The 23,693-nt window shown below is 40.6% G+C and overlaps 1 protein-coding gene and 1 long non-coding RNA gene across 20 annotated transcripts in view; one reads left to right on the top strand and one right to left on the bottom strand.

Moving 5' to 3' along the window:
- LOC123380849 overlaps positions 1-16,287 on the top strand; it is a 57,606-nt gene extending 41,319 nt beyond the window's left edge. Inside the window, exons 3-6 of one of the 3 annotated variants that reach the window (XR_006587166.1) lie at positions 12,388-12,460; positions 13,427-14,848; positions 15,756-15,896; positions 16,152-16,287. This is a non-coding gene — a long non-coding RNA (uncharacterized LOC123380849). Of the gene's footprint in view, positions 1-12,387; positions 12,461-13,426; positions 15,897-16,151 lie in introns of all 3 variants that reach the window. The other 2 variants (XR_006587168.1, XR_006587160.1) reach the window with 2 other exon arrangements.
- TENM2 (teneurin transmembrane protein 2) overlaps positions 1-23,693 on the bottom strand; it is a 2,391,334-nt gene that overhangs the window by 31,658 nt on the left and 2,335,983 nt on the right. For all 17 annotated transcript variants that reach the window (XM_045040340.1, XM_045040320.1, XM_045040321.1 and 14 more), the window contains 2 exons: positions 17,822-17,997; positions 16,098-16,333 (listed from right to left, as the gene is read on the bottom strand). In XM_045040340.1, coding sequence (XP_044896275.1) covers positions 16,098-16,333; positions 17,822-17,997 — 412 coding nt within the window. The remainder of the gene's footprint in view (positions 1-16,097; positions 16,334-17,821; positions 17,998-23,693) is intronic.

Genomic DNA, 23,693 nt, shown 5'->3' on the forward strand with positions numbered 1-23,693 from the left:
ACAGGCTCCAGGCTCTGAGCCATCAGCCCAGAGCCCGACGCGGGGCTCGAACTCACAAACCGTGAGATCGTGACCTGGCTGAAGTCGGACGCTTAACCGACTGCGCCACCCAGGCGCCCCAAGTCTGAACACATTTTAAAAGCACATTTTAATGCCCTCCCCCATTTTATATTTTGATGTCTTATTTTACATATTTTTATTTTGTGTATACACCTTAACTACTTATTATAGTTGTTAATACTACTTTTGTCTTTTAACTTTCATACTCACTCTTTAAGTGGCCAATTTACTGCTTTTACTGTATTTGCCTTTACCAGTGGGATTTTTTTCTTTCATATTTTCTTAAAATTTCTAGTATGGTATTTTCCTTTAGGCTTAAAGAAGATCCTTTAATATTTCTTATAAGGCTGGTTTAGTGGTGATGAACTTTTTAGCTTTTGCTCTGCTGGTGAACGCTTTCTCTCTCCTTCAATTCTGTAAGATAACCTTGCCAGGTAGAGCAAACCTTGTTTGCAAGTTTTTTCTTTTTAGCACTTTAAATATATCCTGTCACTCCTTCTGGCCTGCAAAATTTCTGCTGACAAACTTTCTTTTGCTGCCTTTAAGATTTTCTCTTTAACTTTTGCCATTTTAATTATAATATGTCCTGGTGTAGATCTCATTGAGTTTATCTTGTTTGGAACTTTCTGTCCTACATGGGCTTAGATGTCTGTTTTTCCCTACACAGGTTAGGGAAGTTTTCAGTCATTATTTCTTCAACTAAATTTTCTGCCCCTTTCTCTTTTCCTTCTGGGACCCCTATAATAAATATCAGTATGATCAATGTTGTTCTAGAGGTCCTTTAAACTATTCTCATTTTTTAAAATTCTTTTTTCCTTTTGCTGTTATGATCAGGTGGTTTATACTATTCTGTCTTCCAGGTTGCTGATCTGTTCTGTACCATCTAATCTGCTGTTTAGTGTATTTTTCTAGTGTATTTTTCAGTTCAGTGACTGCATTCTCCAGCTCTGTGACTTCTGTTTGGTACTTTCTTGTATTTTGTAACTCTTTGTTGAAGTTCTCGTTGTATTCATCCTTCTTTATCCTGAGTTTAGTGAGCTCTTTATGACCATTACTTTGAACTCTTTATCAGGTGAATTACTTTTTTCTGTTTTTTCCATCTGAGGTTTTATTTTGTTCTTTTGTTTAAAATATAGTCCCTTGTCTCCTCATTTTGTTTGTGTGTTTCTTTTTATGAATTAGGTGGAACAGCCAGCTGTCCTAATCTTGAGAGTGGCCTTATGTAGAAATGTCCCCCTGTGTAAACAGTATGTGTCTGGCAGGATGGCTGGAGCTGGAGTGGATGCAGATCAGGGAATCCTGGGGTGCTCTGTGCTGGGGCTGCTCTGTTGAGACAGTTGAGCTGAAGCAGGCATGGGCTTGGGGGGTTTCAAGGGTTTTGCCTCTGGCTGTTCCCTAGTAGGATGGCATGGGCCAGAGTTCCCACAGTGTGCTGCATCAGTGTATAGGTCTTTCACCTCCTTGGTTAAATGTTTTCCTAATGATTTTATTCTTCGTGATGTAATTATAAATGGGCTTGTCTTCTTAATTTCTTTCTAATAGTTCATTATGTATAGAAACAAAACATATTTTTTGTATTGATTTTTGTATATTGTAACATTTCTGAATTTGTTTTTGCTAACAGTTTTTGATGGAGTCTTTAGGGTTTTCTGTATTTAATATTATGTCATCTGAAGATAGTGACAGTTTTACTTCTTCCTTCCCAATTTGGATGTCTTTTATTTCTTCTTCTTGCCTAACTGCTCTGGCTAGGATTTTCAATACTATGTTGAATAAGAGGTGAAAATACAGGTTTGAAGGGATACATGGGATCCCTGTAACATGGGATACCCCAATGTTAATAGCATTATCAACAATACCCAAACTATGGAGATAGCCCAGATGTCCATTGACTGATCAGTGAATAAAGAGGTGGTATATACACAATGGAATATTACTCAGTCATCAAAAATTGGCATTTTCAATGACACGGATGTAGCTAGAATATATTATGCTAAGTGAAATAAATCAATCAGAGATAGAAAAATACCATATGATTTCATTAATATGTGGAATTTAAGAAACAAAACAGATGAACACATGGGAAGGTGAGGGAAGAGGAGAGAGGGAAACAAACCACAAGAGACTCTTAATGATAGAGAACAAACTGAGAGTTGATGGAGGGAGGTGGGTGGGAGATGGGCTAAATGGGTGATGGATTTACATTAAGGAAGGCAATTGTTGTGATGATCACTGGGGGTTTTATGTAATTGATGAATCACTGAATTCTATTCCTGACACCAATATTGCATTGTATGTTGGCTAACTAAAATTTAAATAAAAAAAAAAAACCCAAAAAACACAAAGACACACACACACACAAAACAGAGGTGAGAGTAGGCATCTTTGTCTTATTTCTGATCTTGGAGGAAAGGCTTTCAGCTTTTCATCAATGCCTTTGATGTTAATTGTGGGCTTTTCATAAATGGCCTTTATTATGTTGAAGAATGTTTCCTATGTACCTGCTTGGTTGAGAGTTTTTATCCTAAATGTTGAATTTTGTTTGTCAAAAGCTTTTCTGCATCTATTGAGATAATCATATGATTTTTACCCTTAATTTTGTTAATAAAATGGGTCATAATGACTGATTTCCACATGTTGAAACATCTTTGTTTCCCTGGATAAAAAACCCCACTTGCTCATGGTGTATGACCCTTTATTATTGAATTTGGTTTGCTAATATTTTGTTGAGAAGTTTTACATCTATGTTCATCAGGGATGTTGCCTGTAATTTTCTTTTCTTGTGGTGTCTTTATCTGGTTTTGGTATCAAGGTAATGCTGGCCTCATAAAATGAGTTTGGAAGAGTTTGCTCCTCTTCCATTTTTGGAAGAGTTTTAGAAGGGTAGATATTAATTCTTTGTATATCTGGTAGAATTCACCAGTGAAGCTGGACTTTTGTTTGTTGAGACTTTTTATTTTTAATCTTTTTTTAAATGTTTATTTATTTTTGGGAGAGGGGAGCAGAGAGAGAGGGAGACACAGAATCCGAAGCAGGCTCCAGGCTCTGAGCTGTCAGTACAGAGCCTGGTGTGGGGCTCGAACTCATGAAATGTGAGATCATGACTTGAGGCAAAGTTGGATGCTTAACGAACTAAGCCACCCAAGCACACCAAGTTTTGGTGTTTCATTTTCATTTCTTTCAAGAAACTTTCTATTTCTCTTTTGAATTCTTCTTTGATTCGTTGATTGTTCAAAAGAGTGTTATTTAATTTCCATGTATTTGTGAATTTTCCAGTTTTCTTCCTATTACTGATTTCTGGTTTTATATTATTGTGGTTGGAGAAGATGCCCTCTATGATTTCAAACTTCTTGAATTTTCTAAGACCTGTTTTGTGGCCCTACATATGGTCTATCCCCCCAAAATGTTCCATGTGCACTTGAGAAGAATGTGTATTCAGCTGTTGTTGGATAGAAGATTCTGTATATGTCTGTTAGGTCCATTTCGTCTATAATGTTGTTCAGATCTGCTGTTTCCTTATTGCTTCTCTGTATGGATGATTATTGAAAGTGGGGTATTAAAGTCCCCAACTATTACTGTATTGCTGTTTATTTCTCCTTTTAGTTCTGTTAGTTTTTCTTTTTATATATTTAGGCACTCCACTGTTGGGTAAATAAATATTTACAACTGTTATATCTTCTTGATGGATTGACTACTTTATTACTATATAATGATCTACTTGGCATCTTTCTACTATTTTTAGTTTTAAGTCTATTTTGTCTGATAGAAGTGTAGGGATTCCTGCAGTTTTGTTGTTGTTGTTAATACATGTTTGAAATCTTTTTTTCATCTCTTCAGTCTCAATGTATATGTGTCTTTAAGCATAACATGAATCTCGTGTATACAGGATATTGCTGAATTTTGTTTTTAGCCATCCTGCCATTCTATGACTTTTCATTGCAGAATTTGATGTGTTGATGGGTAGGACTTGCTATTTAAAAAATTGTTTTCTAGATGTTTTGTAGATCCGTTGTTATTTCTTATACTACTTTTTGGGGGAGTGCTTGTCTTTTGGTATAAGTATGCTTAGACTTCTTTAATATTTTCTTTTGTGTATTCACTATAGGTTTATCTCTTATTACCCTTAGGGCTACATAAATAATCTTCAAATTATTATAATGTATTTTAAACTGCTACAAACTTAACTTTAATAGAATTCCTAAACTTTATACTTTTACTTCTCTTTCTTGTCACATTTCAGGTTATTTATGTTATAGTTTACATATTTTTTTTTTATTATGTAACTAATAATAGACTACTGTAGTTAGGGGTTGTTTTAAAACATTTAAAAAATATTTATTTTTGGGGGGGAGGGGCAGAGAGAGAGAGAAAGGAGAGAGAGAATCCCAAGTAGACTCCTCACTCAGTGTGGAGCCAGATGCAAGGGTTGAGCTCACAAACCGTGAGATCATGACCTGAGCCGAAACTGAGAGTCAGACACATAACCAACTGAGCTACCCAGGTGTACCTTACTACATTTATTTTATAACTTTTAAACTAGAGTTGTGAATTAGATGCCACCATTAACATATTACAGAATCTAACATTGACTACATATTTACAATTAAAAGGAGTTTTATGCTTTCTTATTTTTTAAACATTTACTTTTAAGTACTCTCTATACCCAATGTGGGGCTCCAAGATCAAGAGTTGTATGCTTCATGGACTGAGCCAGCCAGGCACCCCTCTTTTTTTAAAATATTAATTAGTATCCTTTTGTTTGCAATTAAAGAACTCTGTTTAGCATTTCTTGTAAGGCAGGTGTAGTGGTGATTAACTTCCTCAGCTTTTGTTGGTTTAGGAAAGTCTGTGTTCCCTTGAAAGTAATCTCTACATCCAATGTGGGGCTCAAACTCATGACCTCAAGATCAAGAGTTGCACATTCTACTGACTGAGCCAGCCAGGCACCCCATGTCTTTGACTTTTGACAATTTAATTATAATGTGTCTTGGTGTTGGCCTATTCAAAGTCAACTATTTGGGAGGTTTTGGGCCTCATGGATGTCCATTTCTTTCCCCAGGTTTGAGAAGTTTTCAGCCATTAGTACTTCAAATATAGTTTCCCTTTCTCTTTGTCTTCTTCCTCTGGAATTCCCCTAATGCAGATATTGTTTCTTTTGAATATGTCTCATAAATTCTGTAGGCTTTCCCTACTCATTTTTATCCTTTTTTCTTTTTACTACTCTGGGTAATTTCAAATGTCCTATATTCCAGGTTATTGATTCTTCTGCATTATCAAGTCTGCCTTTGTAGCACTATACTGAACTCTTCAGTCACTATATTTTTCAGGTCTAGGATTTTTATGTTTTCTATTTTTTTTTAAGTTTATGTATTTTGAGAGAGACAGAGACAGCGTAAGTGGGGAAGGGGCAGAGAGATGGAGAGAGAGAGGAGACAGAATCCCAAGCAAGCTCTGTGCTGCCAGCACAAAGCCCAATGTGGAGCTTGAACCCATGAAACTGCAAGATCATGACCTGAGCTGAAACCAAGAGTCGGATGCTTAACCGACTGAGTCACCCAGGTGCCTAGATGTTTTCTGTTTCTTTGTTGAACTTCTTATCTTGTTCATTAGTTTATTAGTTTCCTTTGGTGGTGTCATATTTACCTGATTTATTGTGATCCTTGATTCCTTGCATTTGTATCTGCACATTTGAGTAAGTGGTCTCGCCTTTAAGACTTCATAGATTTACTTTGGTAAAGACAGTTCTTCACTAGTTAGCCCAGTTTGGGTTTCTGGATATGTCTGATGGTAATGTCCTTGGGCAAGTGGGCCTTGCTTCAGGGTTAATTTCTGGGCAAGGCAACTACCTGAGCTTTGAAGTCAAGGGTGAAAACAAGCTGCAGTGGACTTCTGGCTTGGTTCCTTGTCCAGTTGAGGCTGTAGGGTGGGCTCTGTGGTTTCCTGGTTCTCTGGTCAGGCTTATTAGACTGTTGGGCCTGGGTACTGTATTTAATCAAAAAATGGGACCGTGAATTAGCTTCTCTGCCCTGGCAGGATAGCAGAATGGGATCTAGGTCCTTCACAGCTTATTGTTTAGGAATCCAAATCAGGGAAGAGTTTGCACTGAATTCCCTGTCTACACAGAGTCACTGTTTTTGTTCTGCAGAAGAGGAAAGCCAGGGGCTCTGCATTCTTTCCAAGTGCCACTGTAAGAAGGGCAATGCAGCTTCCTATGTGATATGGTTAGGTTCTGTGGTAGGGCAGGCTGAAGGCTGTATTCGGCAATAAGCAGGGCTATGAATTAGTTTCCTTGTCCACGTGCAGCAGCAGAACTAGTTCCAAAGCTTGTAAGACTCTGTGGTCTTGACTCAAGCCAACCCTTGCTCCAAGTTCCTTAGCTGAATAGGGTCACTGGCTTTGCTCTGTAGGCTATCAGCTTGTGTGCTTACCTCTCAGCTTGCTGAGAGGTATATAACCAGATTTCAGACATTGCCACCAGCCCCTCTGGCCAGTCAGGATGGGAAATCACATTCAGCAGTGGGTGTGGTTATGATTTAGCTCCCTTGCCTGGGTAGAGTAAAAGGGCCCACTCCAAGAACCTCCAAAATTTTCTGAATAGGCTTTCTGGTTGGTAGTGGCCAGGAGCTATATTAAGCAGTGGGTGGGGCTGTGAACTAACTCCTCCTGTGTGGGCATACCCTCCTTGTCTGGTACTGGTTGTACTTTGGGGGTGATCAGCTCTGTCTGCCTTCCTCTTAGCTTTTCACTACTGGGCCATTCAGCTGCCAGGTGGTCTCACCAGCCCTCCCAGTCAGATGGGGCTGGGAGCCACACTGAACAGTGCATGGGGTTATGGTTCAGCTCTCCTGCCTGGGGAGGGGCTCCAGGGCCAGTGAAACTCCTCATTTGAGGACCTACATCAGGCAGATTTGCACCCTGCTGAGTTCCATGTTAAGACTGCACCAACAATTTGCTTCTGCAGATGAGCTGCTGGTTGGGAGTACTACTTGGGCTCTGTGGGTAAGAACTTGGTCTGCCAAGATTGGTGTGCTGGCTGTTGGCAAGCTTCTCCTTTTGTCTCTATCATAATCAGTTTCCTAGGGTTCAAGCCCTGCAGATTCTCCTGTAGTCCTTGTTGGGGCAAGACTGGAGTAGGAGCTTTCACAAAATAACCCACAGGCTGTGTGTGTGTGTGTGTGTGTGTGGCTAGATATCCCATCTGGTTCCCTTTCACCCCTGGAGGACCTGAAGGCTCAAGGGAGACCACTCTACATGGTGCGGCACTGGCCTTGGGGAGGGACAATGTGGTCAATATGTAGCTGTTCCTCTTAGCCTTCTAATCCAATCTGTCTTGGTCTCTGTGGTTCAGGGGAGTACTTCAGCCTCACCCCCATGTTCTAGGATTGTGTCAGTGGTGTCCTGTCCATTAATAGTTATTTATTCTTGAGAGGGGGAGAGCGACTTACGTCATCATCTTGGTGATGTCACTCTGAGTTAGCTTTTGAAATGTATAATTTCTATAAAAATGTGCAATCCTTCTAATAATTAAGTTTACTGGAAGCTGAGCCAAGGTGTTTAGGCCTGTTGAGTAATCAAGTATCTTTAATTACTAGGGTACCATTTGTGAAGAGGAGATGCCTCGGCTGTGGGGTGTGGGATGCGGGAGGGCTGGAAAGGCATGCTCAGTACTTCCTGGGCATCTGCCTCCAGTTTAGAGTGTGCAGGAGCTTTAATGTAGCCACACTGTTCTTTTATTCTGAATTAAATTACCCATCTAACAATATTTAAATTAACCTTGAGGCTTCCTGGAGAACATAAAAGTTATTTTGAATTATTTTCACTGCCAGGATCAGCACAATTCCCTTCCCAGCCAGCTTGGTAGGTATTCAGTGACAGAGAAACCAATTTTTAAATTAATACAATTTTGTGTTTGTAAGGAAGCCATTATTTTTAATTATCGGGCATTTTCCTCAGCCTGGCTTCCCTAGTTAATAAAACTCAGCTATTTAGCATGGTTTTTATTTTTGCAGAGGGCGGACTTTGGGAAGTAGTTTCCCCTGTGGAATCTCCCCCCAGAATGTTTTGATCTCACCAAGTATACGCCTGTCACAAGGAGGCTCGTAAAAAACCCTGAGAAAAGGAAACGCTGTCGTCAAAATGGCCCTGCTGGGCCTATAACCAGTGACTCTAACTTAGCTCGAGGGGCAATGACAGGAGCTGGTGATTTGAGAAACATGAAGGAGGAAATTAACACTGGGCTGGATCCCCTCCAGGAAATGGCACTGTTGCACGGCAGGAGAGGTTTCAGATAGACTTGCAGAGGAATACCTTGCCTGTCGTGTTTTGAGTGTGGGAAACCCCAAAAAGGTGAGGGGGGGGGGGAGAGCTTTCCCATGCCTGGAGGCATTTAAAAGCCAATTTCCTGCCTTGGAGAGTTTAGGTATTCATCTACCCAGAGGAAAAGTGAGGGCAGGATGACATCTTCATTTCCTGTCTGGGTCAGTCCTCTGGGATTTATAAAGCAGCTCTCCCTAGTTGCCATACAAGACTCAATGCTACATTGGGATCAGTGCTTGTGCAGACAAAACAACTTGCTATAAATTTAATATTAGCTTAAATAATGCATAATTAGAGGGGTAAGCCTCTGCAAACACATTAAATAATGTATTCCCTAAGCAAACATTATTTTTGGATGGCTTGCTGTTTTGGATGATGGTGAGGTGGAAGGGTAGACCTGAATTTGAGCTTCAGTTTTAACTCTGCAGTTTTGACACTGATTGGCTTTGTCATTGCAAAGCAGTCTTTCACCTTGAATGCCTCAGTTTCCTTATCTGTAATGGCCTGTGAGCTGCTGGTGGGTAGGGACTTCCTTTTTCTTAGTGTCCATGTTATTTTTCAGAGTGCTTGGTACTCAGCAAACATTTGTGAATAAGAGGGTTGTATTAGACCCACCATAAGAACCATGGCAACTCTGACGATGTACGGTTCTAATATGGAAAACTGGGAAGAGAAAATGTGATCTCCAAATAACTGAAGGGCTTCATTCCAAAGAGCAATTAGAGTCATTCTGGGAGGGTCCCCAAATCTGGAATTAATAGAGGTTTCAGAGAGTGGATTTTCATGACGTTAACTTAAAATCCCATTTATCAATTCACTAAATATTTACTGAGCACCTATTATGTGCTTGTTACTGTGACCGGCACTTAGGATAGAGCAAAACAATTATGGCTCTTGCTCTCATGGAACTTACAGGTTAGAGGAGGGTAAAGACACATGAACCAACCATGAAAATATTAGTGCTGTAAGGAGAGTAAACACTGGGAAGGAGGGAAGGATACTTAGAACTGGGCACACAAGGACCTTTTCTTACAGGAAGTGCTGCCTCCGTGGGGGCTTGAAGGAGGAGTTAGACTTTACAGGTGAGGGCAGGAAACGAGTTGAAGAGAATAGTCCAGGTGGGGAGGTCAGCAAGTGAAAGCCTAAGAAGCGAAGGTCCCACACTGGTAGACAACTTAGTTTCAGGTGCTGTGGGAATATTCTAGTAGAGGTGGGTGGTCTGTTGGCATGGATGTGGCAGAAAAGAGAGGCATCTGTATGTAGACTCAGCCCAGGCAGCCTGAACAGACTTGTACCTGTCACCTTTCAACCTGAACTTTCCAGAATGCAAGTATGTTTTTTCCTCCTAGCCTCCAAGGAGGACAGTAGATAGTCCAGTCTGCAGATGAATGCTCCTTTGCACTCACCAATGTGTCAATCTGGGGAGGACTTGTGTATTTCTAAGATCCTTACCAGGGTCACTAAGGGCCTGTCCCTGTGACCTTGCCCCTACCTAGTTTGCTCCAGTCACGCTAGCTCTCTTGCTCAGGATATAAGCAACAGTTTCTTCTGCTTCAAGGCATTTGAACATGCTGATACACTGGCATAGGTTTGCCTCCCATCCCATGCCTGGAAAATCCCTATTCTTCAGTTCTCAGCTCAAGTGTCATTTTCTTTCTTTTGAAAAATATATTTATTTATTTTGAAAGAGAGCGTGAGTGGGGAGATGGGCAGAGAGAGAAGGAAGAGAGAGATAGACTCCTAACCAGGCCCCACACTGTCAGCACAGAGCCTGACGTGGGGCTCTATTCCATGAACCGCAAGATCATAACCTGAGTGAAAATCGAGAATTGGACACTTAACCGACTGAGCCACCCAGGTGCCTCTCAAATGTAATTTTCTTAGTGTGGCCTAACCTAAATCAGATATTCCCTCTTATCTGCACCCTGTATTTTTCTTTATGGCACCCATCACAGTGTCTTTATATTATTTGTTCATTTATTCGATTATTAAATGTTTCCCTTTGCTAGGGCATGAGGGTCTTTTCACTCTTCCAGCACTCCATCCAAAAATAGGAAGTCACCCAAAAGTAATACTTGGTTGGGGAATACGTTGTTTCACGTGTTTGCAGAGGCTTGCCCTTCTAATTATATATTAAGTTGGTATTAAATTTATCACAAAGTCCTGTCTGCACAGGCACTACTCACATTGAGTCTTGTCTCTTTGGTTCACCAATATACACTGAGTGCCTAGTACAGTGCCAAAACTCAGATGTTTGGAATATAAACTATTGGTGCAGGATGAAAGCACTGTGGCAGGAAGGGGCTGGTAAAATTCAGGCTTTCATGATAACTGTGAGTGTTAACAGAGCTGCTTGAGTGGGCTCCATGCAGAATTGCGTTCACAAGCATGTGTCTGCATGCACAGTTGCCTCCCATCTCAGTCCTATGTCACTGTCATTTGGCACAAAGGCAAAACTAACACAAGCCAGTGTGTAATTACAATGTCATATTAATCCCATGAAAACCAAAAACAAAATTACTAACTCCCACCTCTTCTTGGGAAGAACACTAATACCACTATCATGATGGAAGATGATCTTAGAAGTGATTTTTCTTTTGTTCTGCTACCTACTCATGTAGTTGTTTCTTACTTCTACAGTCTCCCAGCAAATTGTAATCAGGAGGAAATATCCTAGAGGGTGGTTGTATGCTTCCTTTTCAGAGAGAATCATGCACTAAATCCATTTCAGGAAAAAGCTGAAGTTTTAATTCTCAGTAGAAGAGAAGGTTAGTTTCTGTTCTTCCAAAAAATCTAGAAAAAGACTTTCTGGTGGAGATGCATTAATAAACCCTCAGGGCCAGGAGTTTTATCTTACAGATTAGGCTCTGGAGGGATGTAGAATATATTTGGTGTGTGTATGTGTGTGAGAGAGAGATATTTAACCTGCTATCTTCCTTATTTGGGTGTAGCACCCCATTTCTGTAAGGTTTCCTGTGTTTAGATGTTTTTACTGAGATGTCCATCACAAGATACATGTGTCCATGTGTGACCCAATCCTGGCCAATCGTAGATCTGCATCTGTACCAGGTTAGACACCTGGGATTATTACCATTTTTTAAATATAAGTGCTGTGGGAGATCCTTTCCTCTGGGTTCAGTAAGCTAAGTTGATGTCAGTCTGAAGTCAATTTTGGCCAACTCTGCCTGAACCCTCAGTGTGGAGAGGTCATTGGTCTACCACGGGAGAAAATGAGGCCAACTGCCAAGAGAAATAATGCTGGATGAAAGGGGACCATGAGAAAGAGAGAAAAAGAGATATCAGCCTGATGACATCATTTGGGCCTTTGGGGACCCATTAGGCAAGACAATGAATGCCCCTTTTTTATTATGCTAGTTTGAGTGTACTTCCTGTCTTTTGCAGTGGAAAGATTCCTGACAGATATAGGGCAAATGTGTTGGTGAACTCATGCCTGCTTTGGGTGAAAGGTGGGGGGAGGGAATTCAGGAGGAGCCTTAAGGAGGCATGTCCTCACCTCTTCTTCATCTATTATCTGAGTGCCTACCACATGGCACTTGTCACCAGGGATACAGTAGTGAGATGGTTCCTGTGCTCATGGAGCTTATAGATGCCCTGATACAACAGTTTCATGTGCTTTTGCAAGGCTGGGGAGAACAGAGAAAGGAGTGTAGTGGAAAAGACTCTTTCAAATGAGATTACTTGAGACATCCTTAGGAGACATAATGAAAATTATTCTCACATTGAGTTTGGGCCAGGAAGAAGGGACTAGCACTCCAAATTTTGTTGAAGCATCATAAAGTTTTTGGTGGAAGGATGTGGTTCTTTGATGGTCTATATTACCATTTTACATTAGACCAGCCTATATGGAAATGCTATTGACACATTACTCACCTAAGAGATGTTCCTGACTGGATTGCTGGGAGGAGGGCTACCTAGGTGGCTTAGAATTTCACTGGGCACTGGTCTATCATGGTAGCTTCACTGGAAATTTTGGTTTCTTCTGAATCCTAGGGAAGCTCAGAGCCTTGGGGCCTTGCATAATTCACCTGGCCAGACTTCTAGGAGCTTGATAGTCCCTGGAAAGGTAAGTCTGTTGTCTTCAATGCTTGATACCCTCAGTTGCTGCACCACAGGTTCTCTGCAAATTCCCTGCTTTCCATGAAGGAGCAACACTTTCTTCCCTATTCCAAGAGTCAGGGCTGGGGCTGCCAGAATGCCACGTGTCTGTCATGTGTTTCAGTTCCTACAAAGCCTAGTAGGCCACCTCACAAAGTCTAGACAGCCACTCAGTTTCCCAGTCCATATGACTAGGGAGAGGAACCCTCAAAAGGAGAGCATGATACAGCAACCCTGCTACTTGTCAAATCCTGTTAATTATGTGTACTAAATCGCTCTCAGATCTTTCCTTCCCTCTTCTTTCTCTCTTTAGTGTTAGTGATTTAGTTCTTTGTTTGGATTACTGCAATTGCTTCTGTGCTGTCCCTGTCTTCCTATCTTGTCCCCTTCTGATCTATCATCCTCCACATCTAAGGAAGCCTGAGAGGTCTTTCTAAGACTACACATCCCAACACATCACTCTGCTAATCAAACCCTGGAACAGCTCCCCATAGTCCTCTTGATAAATGTCAGCTTAGCAAAATATGCTTTTCCATGTGCTGTCTCTGGCCAACTCATTTTTTTTTTTCCTGCACCACAATGTAACACATTCCCCTTCCCCATGGCCAAACTGAGTTAAGGTTTCCTGAAATGCTCTTCCCTTTTTGGACCTCTTTGTTGTCTCACAGGCAACACTGTTGGTCTCATCACTCCTTCCCTGTATCTTTGCCAGGCTAATTCCCACTGCTCTGCAGAACTGATTCCAGCCTTTCTGTATGAGGTTGCAGAGAACCTGCTATGTATTCAACTCTTTTGGTTTTTTTCTTCTTAGGCACCCAGAAAGACAACATTTCCTAGGCTTCTGTGCAGTTCAGTGGAAACGTTCTCACTAGGGTGGGTGGAAGTGATGTACACCATGTCCATCTCTGCTCATTCAGCCTCTTGTTCCTTCCAGAGCAACCTGAGAGGTCATTTGCTTACTGTGGCGGGGTCACAAGACAGCAAATGCTGTGAATCATCACTAGGTCAAGCTGCCTGCCTTATGTGGAAGGTGATGTGGTAAGCTCCTGAGATTTCAGGGCTTATTTATTATCTGGCCTCATCTCATCCCCTCCTGACACAACGAACTATCCAGTGTTCCTTGTGACACTGCCTCTGTTACAGCTTACACCACACTGTTTACATTGGCCTCTCTACTAGATTGCAAGCTCTTTACTGGTGAGGATTTAGTTTTCTCTCTCTCACCTCCATAGTGCTTGGCATATAGTTGGCACTTAGCCCACATCTTTTTAAAAGAATTTATAATATTGGTTTAATTTGCAGCCCAAATGCAGAGGAGACTTAAATCAAGGAGAAAATTAAAAAAAATGTGTTAGTTATACACAGGAAAACAATTACAGCTATAAAATGTAATGTTCTCCTCTAAGAGTCCATTTGACGATGGAAGTCAAGACGGAGTGAAAAGAAATGTCAGGCCTGGAGGTAAGGAGAGAAGAAACTGCTTGCCTTGTGGGGGCCAACAGGTACCTGTGGTTCAGGGGCTGCAAACTTCCCTGCCCTGGGCTCATAAAGAATCTGACAAAAAGGACACTCCCCAGTTCTCTTGATCCACATCCTGCCTCACCTTTCCTTTACACCTTCTTGCAATTGCTTTGCTCTCCTGCAATTTCTAGGAGTTGCTTTTATTTCATTCACTAAACAATTTATGAATTGAATTAAAATAAATGAGATGCAAATAAATTCCAGGCTTTCTCCCTCATTTTCAAATTACATTTTCAGTCCACTCAACCTGTTATAATCTCATAGTGATTTTCATTTAAGAGAGCTAAATGGATATGTGATTATTGTTACAGGAACTAACACCAGACAATTAAATGTTGAGGTGTTGATAGATAAAGCTGTGTTTTGATTTGCATAAACATGATGCCAGCAAATCTAAACCTGGCAGAAATTCAGTTATAAGATTTGCGTGCCTAACTTCTGCTAATTACCACAAGTACCATTATTAAGATTTTTAATATTCAGTGTTGGGATTATAGCCATTTTATTTTAGGGCCACATTTATCTTTATTTGGAAAACTTAGTCAAAAAGCATAACTGATTTATCAGAGAAAAGGCACGATTACTACTTATAATCAACTTCTACAGTACAGCATATCAAAAATCAATTACACAGGCCTGAAATCCAGTCATTAAGGATTTAGCTACTAATCTCATTTCATTTTTTGTCTTTGGGAAGATAGTGCCGTTTGCAACTTTGCAGATACCAGCGTTGGAAGGAAAACATGGGAGACTGCTGATAACCTAATGTGAACAATGAAACTCCAGCTAGATGAAAGCAGAATCTTAATATGCAGTGGCCTGGCTCTGCAGGGAGGTAACCTGGGCCGGGTGGATTTCAATCCAATAACAGGCAAAAGTTACGCTGATGGTGACACTTCTACTCTTTTCCATTGTTTACTGTCTTCCTAGTGCTTATCTTAATCATAATTATTTTAGTTATTTATCACTGTATTCACTATCTGCCCTTCTTGTCCCTTTCCCCCATCCCTGACTGTAAGCTGCAGGAGGGTAGGCTTGGTGTGTCATATAGATCTTCAGTGCCTGACAAGTGGTAGGTGTTTAGTGAATATGTGAATTTGGTGAAGACTGGGATCCCTGCCCCCCCCCCCCCCCACCATGGGGAAAGAGGTTAGCATGATGTTAAAAATCAGTCAGATGAGTGAGTAGGGCAGGACCCCGATTATCTGGATGACTATGAATTTAAACAGGAAGCTATGGGGCTTGGTGGTGAAGAATACTGGCTAGTGAGCCAGACACAAATATGGAACTGGGACTGAGTCCTGGCTTTGCCATTTTCTAGCCATGGTGCCTTTGGACGGGTTATGTAGCTCCCAGAGCCTGTGTTTCTTTATCTGAAAAACAGGGATAACTATCCCCATGCGGTTGTTGAAAATAAGTAAAGCACTTAACATACTGCTTGCCTCACGGAATCCTCAATGAGTATTGTGTCTTTGTTTTTAAAAGAAGTAACTTTGGGGTCAGTTGCCTAGTCTGGGGAAGCTATGGTTTGTTAAAACTTTCTGCTTGGTTAGCTTGTTACTTCCTCTTGGGAAGCCTCCCCTTATCACCTTAGGCTGGGCAATCTCTCCTGCTCTGTGATTCCATCAGGCCCTGGATGTTCCTCTCACTTATCCCATTGGATTATCCTGCATCTATCTATTCTACTGGACTGTTAACTCCTTGAGTGTAAAGAGTACATTATAAAATTTGTGTTCTTTCAGTATTCATCAAATTCCTCAGCACACAGTAGGCACTGGCACTCGGTGCTAAGTCGTTTGTCAAATTGGCCAAAGAGTGGAAGTTGAGAAAGAAGATGGCAAGTGTGACAAGAAGACTGAAGCTATCTCTAGCTAGAGCATAAGGTAAATCCCCACCTTGTTTTCTCCTAGGCAATGGAGAGGTTTTCCCAAAGGGACTGGGCTTCTATCTTCTGAGGGAAAGACTTTGTCTTTTCCAGGGAAGAAAGGAGTAATGGAGGCTTGGGACCTAGGAAATTTGCTCAGCTCCTGAGCAAAGGGTGTGTATCCCCTACTGCTTCGTGGTGACAGGGTGGAATCACTTACCCGGAGCTTCCTGCCAAAGATGGTGACTTTGCCTTTAATCTGTTCCTTTCTTAGGCGCCACTCAATGGAATTTAGGCCATTCTCCATGGGCAGGGAGATGTTGCAGCGCCCAATGGTGGGGGTGATGGTACCTGCTAGGACATGGGGCTCACTGTGGAAGCTGACACCCATTCCATTGGCATACATCACCCTCAGGGTACCGTTATTACAGAGCTGGTAGCTGTTCCGCACTTGATCTGGAGAAATGTAAGTGGGGGTGGGGATATGGAAAGAAATTATCCACTCTGTTAGTCATAAGAGAACAGAACCCCTATTTTTATAGGTTTCCATGGTACTTTGCAGCTGTCAGTCTAAGGCTGCCTTCAATTAGCACCCATACAATGTTAAGGTGAGTAGCAGAGATGCTACTGATCCATGGAAAGAAAAACATTATTAATATGTGGCACTCCAGAAATAATTATGCTGTGATATTTTTCTTTTACTCACTGAATACTATTAATAGTACCTTTAAAGATGTCTATTGCCTACACAATTTGTGTCAATCAAATCCCTAATCTTTAACATATATGTTTTAAATAGTAAAAAAAAAATGACTTAATTTTTCCCCCCTTTTGCCTACCACCTAACCTGAAGTGGATGGTCTAGCTACAGATCAGATCAGGAGAAAAAAAGCAACCTTCTTGTCCCTCATGCTTCTGCTGCTGACTCCACTATGATGCCACCTTTACTTAAGCGAACTCTGAAGAGATTCAAACAGCTTAAGGTAGACTGAGCTAGGGGGTGCTGATAACACGCGTTTATCTCCCCAAAGAGAATCTACACTAGTCAATCAGACTTCTGACCTTTTCCTTATCAAAAAGTTCCAGGAAGGAAATGTGAGTCCAAAACTCCTTTCACAGATACGTTTCTTCCTGATTATTTGGGCAAAGGAGTCCAGCTGGGCTGGCCTCTGAGATGCTGACTTTTGGGATTGTGAGCAAATGTGTATCTGTCACTCCTGCAACTGCAGCCATCATGCAGAAAGACAGAATCTACATCATTAATCATTTGGCAGAGCAGAAATAGAGTCATTGAAACAGGCTCTGTCGTGGGATAATAGTGCAGAAATGTCACCATTTATCTACTGAGAGGACACTTTTATCCTCTGACAACGGGCTAGCCCACTGACATTATATCTTAATTAAAGGAAAAATTAATCTGCACAATTCCTTTTCTTGCCAGCTCTTGTGCTTGTCCTGGAATTTGTGTCATGTCAAACAGCAATACTAACTATGGGGTGGTCAGAAACCTTTGTGATCCCAGTCTTGGCAAGAGATTGCTAAAGGCTTTGATTCCAGGACAATCAACTCAACAAACAAGTGGCACCAGAATGGAGCCAAAAAAGGAAGAGGTGAACCCAAGAGGATAAATAGCCCTTGAGAAGCTAACTCTGTGTGTTGGGTTAGTGGGGAGTGCTGATGATGGAGAGGTAAGAGCAAGTGGGTATGACAACTGACATTTTCAGATAAGTATGTAGACATTCCTAAATTCCTGGACATTTCGTTTAGTATAGATGACATTCTTCTGAATCTGATTAAGTCATTTTCTACAAGACTGACCTCTTGTAGAATTTGTTTTCTGTGGACACTTGAGTAAAATAGCAAGGTAATAGGTGTTCCACGGTTCTGGAGGTCCTCCCAGGCTTGCCTGGGGTCTGTGGGTGAGTTTAATGGGCAGGGGCTTACCTTGTACCACCGTGTAGGAGGCCTCCACTGAAGACAGATTGGTAATGACAGTGACATCATCATCACGGTTGGAGTTCTCAATGTCAATGGTGATGGATTTCTCCATTTCCCGGTGCAAACTGGTCACCACCCCTGTGGGGCGTGTCACATTGGTCAGGCGGCCCTCGTGGTCATAGCTGGAAGACAGACACACTGGTTGGAAGCACAGTTACTTGAGCTGAAGGCTTTCCCACCACTCAGAACCTCACAAGGCCAGAGAGAGAGGTTGGAAGGTAGAATGGCTGGGTAGTGTATCACACAGAGGCTCCTTGTCACAATCAGCAAGACCTGGCATTGGAGACCATCTATGCTCATACAATTTCATCTCACTTGCCACCTCAAAGTCCTTTGGACAGTCAACCTAGGCCAAATATCACCTCCAGGCCTTGGCTCAAGCACAGCAGGTCTGGCTGCCTATAACCCTCTCTCTGGTTTTATAGTCCCAAACTAACCACAGCTCCCCAAGCAGCCTTCTTAGACAGTTTTCCCAATGAATTACTTGACATCACCCAAGTCTACGTATACCAGTGATCAAGTTCTGCTGCTAGAAAGTTGCCTGAAATTGGGCCCTTTTCCTTTATCTGTATGTCATCTTTACTTTTTTCTTGAACTGTGGAATTGTTTTTTCTGCCTCCTTTAGCAAAAAGCCTTGCTATTCCACTTGGTGGAACATTTTCCCACTCTGAAAGTTTCATTGTAATCAGAAAGCTGGACCTTCCATATGCCCAAGTAAGAGACTCTTTTTAAGGTCTGAGCATAGAGGCCTTTGAGCTTTCCCAGATGATATCTGTTAGTAGAGATATCTGTTACCAGAGAGGGGAGGAAGGTAGAGGAAAGAAGGTAGTTTGCTTAACCTTTAGGTGTGACTCCCTCTGGACTGGGGACAAAGGTGGTAAGTTCTCAGTGATGGAGACTGAAGCTTGTACAGCATATGAACAGAACCATTATGGCCTATCTGGCTTTGTTGCTTAGAACTATGGAAGCAAATATGGATGGAAAATGGCTTCAGAAAGACAGTAAGTGATTTGAGAAAACATGATAAGAAATTTTTGCTTCCCGGGATGTTTGAAGGCAGAGAACAGAACCACATTAAGCTGGGTGGCCAGTTGGACAAAGGGAGGGAAGAGCTTTGAATGAAGGGCCCAGCGTTTGGCTCTACCCTCATCACTTGCCCAGGGCACTAGGCAATAGGTGGTACAGATATTACACTAACTGGACCACTATAGACACAGATGGGAGTCAGGCCCTCCAGGTCAAAGGGACTCCCTTTTGTCTTCTTATCTATTAAAGAAACTGCCTCTCAAAGATGTTATTTACTAATAGTGACAAATTTGTTAAATGATTAGGTAGATAGCTACCTATAAAGCCACAAAAATTGATGACAGTGATTTCTATCTATTGGAATGAAAAAATGTATATTATTGAGTGGAGTATAAAAATATATTCCACTGATAGTATAATGAGTATATATAGACGGAATTGTCTTAAAATATAGACATCACAACATTAAGGGTGGTTTTTCTACCTGTGTTTGTATGTTCCCCTATTTTAGGAATTATTTCTAACCAATATGCCTGACTGTTAGGTTTTCTGATTAGAAACAAAAGGTATTTAAATGAAATAGTAAATGCCTAAGAGTTGTTTTTTTTTAAAAGATAAAATTGACCAACCTTAAAAGACAAGAGTTCTCAAAAATCAGAGATGTTACAACTGATATGACAGAAATACAAAAGATCATAACAGATTACTACCAAGGAGTTTCAATCAGTAATCAAAAGCGTTCCAACAAACACAACTACAGGGCCAGATGGCTTCACTGGTGAATGCTACCAAACATTGAAAAACTTATTGATAGAAATCCTTCTCAAACTCTTGAAGGAACTATTCCAAACTCATTTTATGAGGCCAGCATTACCTTGCTACCAAGATAGGGGCACCACACAAAAAGAAAATGAATATCTCAGATGAATATAGATACTCCAACATATTCATATTTAAATCAAATACAGAAAATCATATTCAATAGTACATTGATAGATGTATTCCAGGGATGCAAGGATGGTTCAACAGATGCATAAAAAGCATCTGACAAAATCCAACACCCATTAATGACCAAAACTCTCAACAAAGTGGGTATAGAGGGAATGTACCTCAAAGGTCATATATGACGGATCCACATACAACACCATACCCACTGGTGGGAAACTGAAATCTTCCTCTAAGATCAGGAACAAGACAGGACAACTAAGAAAATGAAGTGCATCCAAATAAGACAGAAGTAAAACTGTCATTATTCGCAGATGATGACTTAACCTAAAAACTTAGAACCAATAAATTCAGTAAAGTTGAAGAATACCATTGTGTTTCTATATACTAAGAACAAACTAGCAGAAAGTCAATCCCATTTACAATTGGATCAAAAAGAATAAAAAAAGCTAGGAAAAAATTTAACAAAGGGCATAAAAGACCTCTTATACTAAAAGCTATGACATTGATGAAAGATAGTCCATTGTTCATGGACTGGAATAATCAATGCAATCCCTAACAAAATTCCAATGGAATTATTCAGAGAAATAGAACAAATAGTTCTAAAGTTTGTATGGAGCCACAAAAGCAATGTTGAGAGAAAGAAACAAAGCTGGAAGCATCTTGCTCCCTGATTTCAAACTAAATTACAGAGCTATTGTAATCAAAACAGTAATCAAACAGTTTTTATGAGCATAAAAACAGATACACAGATCAATAGAGCAAAATAGAGAGTCCAGAAATAAACACACACATATATGGTCAATTAGTTTACCATAAAGGAGCTAAGAATATACAATGGGGAAAGGACCGTTTCTTTAATAAATGGTATTGGGAAAACTGGACAGCCACATGCAAAATAATGAAAATGGGCCATTATCTTACTCGATACACAGAAATTAACTCAAAAGGATAAAAACCATTAAACTAGAAGAAAACAGGTGGTAAGCTCCTTGATATCAGTCTTGGCAATTTTTTGACTTGACACCCAAACCAAAGGCAACAAAAGCAAAAAAGATGTGGGACTGCATCAAATTAAAAAGCTTCATAGTAAAGGAAACCAACAAAATGAAAAGGCAACCTACAGAATAGGAGAAAATATTTGCAGATCATATATCTGATAAAGTTTTAATGTCCAAAAAATATATATATAAAAAAAACCTCATACAATTCAAGAGCAAACAACCTGATTAAAAAATATACAGAGGATCTGAATGGACATTTTCCCAAAGACGACACATGGATGGCCAACAGGTACATGAAAAGGTGCTCAACACCACTAAGCAATGGGAAATGCAAATCAAAACCATAATAAGATATTACCTCACACCTATTAGAATGTCTTTTATCAAAAAGAAGTAAGTGTTGGTGAGGATATGGAGAAAAGGGAACCCTTGTGCCTTGGTGGTAGGAATGTAAATTGGTGCAGCCAGTATAGAAAACAATATGGTGGTTCCTCAAAAAAAAAAAAAAAAAAAGAATTACCATATAATCCAGCAATTCCACTTTAGGTATCTATCCAAACTCAAAAAGATATATGCAGCCCATGTTCATTGCAGCATTATTTACAATAGTCTAGATATGGAAACAACCTAAGTGTTCATCAGTGGATGAATGGATAAAGAAGATGTGGTATATATATACATTCCGCCATAAAAAGAATGAAATCTTGCAATTTATGACAACATGGATGGACCTTGAGGGCATTATGCTAAGTGAACTAAGTTAGAGACAAATACCACATGATATTATATGTGGAATCTTTAAAAAACCCTGAACTCATAGACACAGAGAACATGGTGGTGGTTACCAGAAATGGGGGATGAGTGAAAGGGTCAAAAGGTATAAATTTCTAGATATAAAATAAATATGAGGAGGTAGGGGCACTTGGGTGACTCAGTGAAGCGTCTGACTTCGGCTCAGGTCATGATCTCACGGTTCATGAGTTCGACCCCTGCATTGGGCTCTCTGCTGTCAGCACAGAGCCTGCTTTGGATCCTCTCTCTCTCCCTTTCCCCTGCTCATGCTCTTTATCAAAAATAAACAAACATTAAAAAAAATATGAGGATATAATGTATGGCATGGTGATAGGTAATAGCACTGTACTGCATATTTGAAAATTGCTAAGAGAATAAATCTTAGAAGTTCTCATCACAAGAAAAATTTTCATAACTCTATAGTGATAGATGTTAATTAGATTTACTGTGGTGATCATTTCACAATATATACAAACATCAAATCATGTTGTACACTTGGAACTAATATATATCAATTTTACCTCAATAAGAAAATAAAACACTTTTAAGGGTTTGCCTATGGGGTGCCTAATGGAGTACTCGACAACAGACAATATCCTCAAGTCCCACAGTCAAGCAGGGACTTGTATGAGGAGTTCGTGGTCTGGGATCCAGGCAAAGATTGAATTCCAATGTACCTGGACACATACAATGGTGCTTATGAGAGAAGTGGTAGAAACTGGAGATTCTACACAGAGGAACAGAAGTTTGGGGCTGAGGCCAGGATCTCAGGGGTCACAGGAAGAAAAACATGTTCTCTCTAATTTTCAAAGAGTAAGTTTCCTACAACCATGCTTACTTGCCCAAGGAGTATCTTCAGATTCAGGTCTTTTTGCAAATAAGTCTACACATAGTTTCAAGGTGCTATGAATTCCTATAATGGGATCTCAAGGCCATTCAAGGGAACTACTACAGCCTTGGCCTGTGTGGGGCTGAAGGTTGCTTTTGACTCATTTATTCAAGTATTTACTGAGTGCCTACTATATGCCAGGCATTGTACATGGCACTGGGGGCATGACTAGAAACAAAATGGATGAGAATCCCTGTCTCCATGATGTGTACATGATGGACAGAGTATGTCAGATGGTAACAAGTGGCAAGGATTAAAATAAGGGAGAGAGAGAGAGAGAGAGAGAGAGAGTATGTGTGTAAGAGTGGTTGTAATTTTAAGTATGGTCCTGTGCCTTTCAGGGATACAGGCTACTCTTCTCCAGATGATCATATGTAAAATACCATGAAACAAAAAAAGTTCACCATCATTTTAGGAGGAACAGGAAAACCTCATGCATTTGAACCCCTATAATGGACAATTTGATAATAGGATTTACCTACACTATGAAAAAGCAGCTCTTCAAAAGAGAAAAAAAAATCATGCAGTTTCTATGTAACTTGTGAACACTTTTAAAAAGCGTACTGCCCATATTTTTGTTAAACTAGGGACCCTTCCTGGAAAATACTGTCCCAGTTAGACCTAATGTCTAAAGATGTACCTGAGGCTGAACTTCTTTATTATAGTCTCTAAGTCAGGCCTAATTCAGACTGGCCTTCTGAGAGTGACATTGGTTTGTCCTCAATCAGACAAGACAACATATTGTCTCTGAAAAGCATTGGTCTTTAGGTAGAACTGCTAGAAAGGAAGGTGAAAATCTATGAGGTGTTTGGGTTACAGTATAGCTTTAACCTAACTTGGTGTGAGAGTTACAGATGGCACTAAGATGGTGCCTTAGGGACAGTGTCACTGGCTGGTAAAGTTTGATCAAGCCCCAGTGCCCTGGAGGATGCTAGGATGCTTCAGAAATCTGAGAAAGACAGCTTTGCCCAAAGAAAAAAAGAGAGCAAGGAAAAGCAATTCTACAACGCAGTAAATTTCCAGCAGGTGGCAACAGCTTCCTTTGCATGCTCCCAAACCCATTTGACTACCAACTGGAAGTGAACATTCCTGAATCTAGAAGTGGATCAACAATAGGGTCTTCTGTTCTCTCTCTTGTATCCCATTCCCTCTGCCGACAACC

This window comes from Felis catus, chromosome A1 (genome assembly GCF_018350175.1).
Source record: "Felis catus isolate Fca126 chromosome A1, F.catus_Fca126_mat1.0, whole genome shotgun sequence".
In the NCBI taxonomy this organism is placed as follows: Eukaryota; Metazoa; Chordata; class Mammalia; order Carnivora; family Felidae; genus Felis; species Felis catus.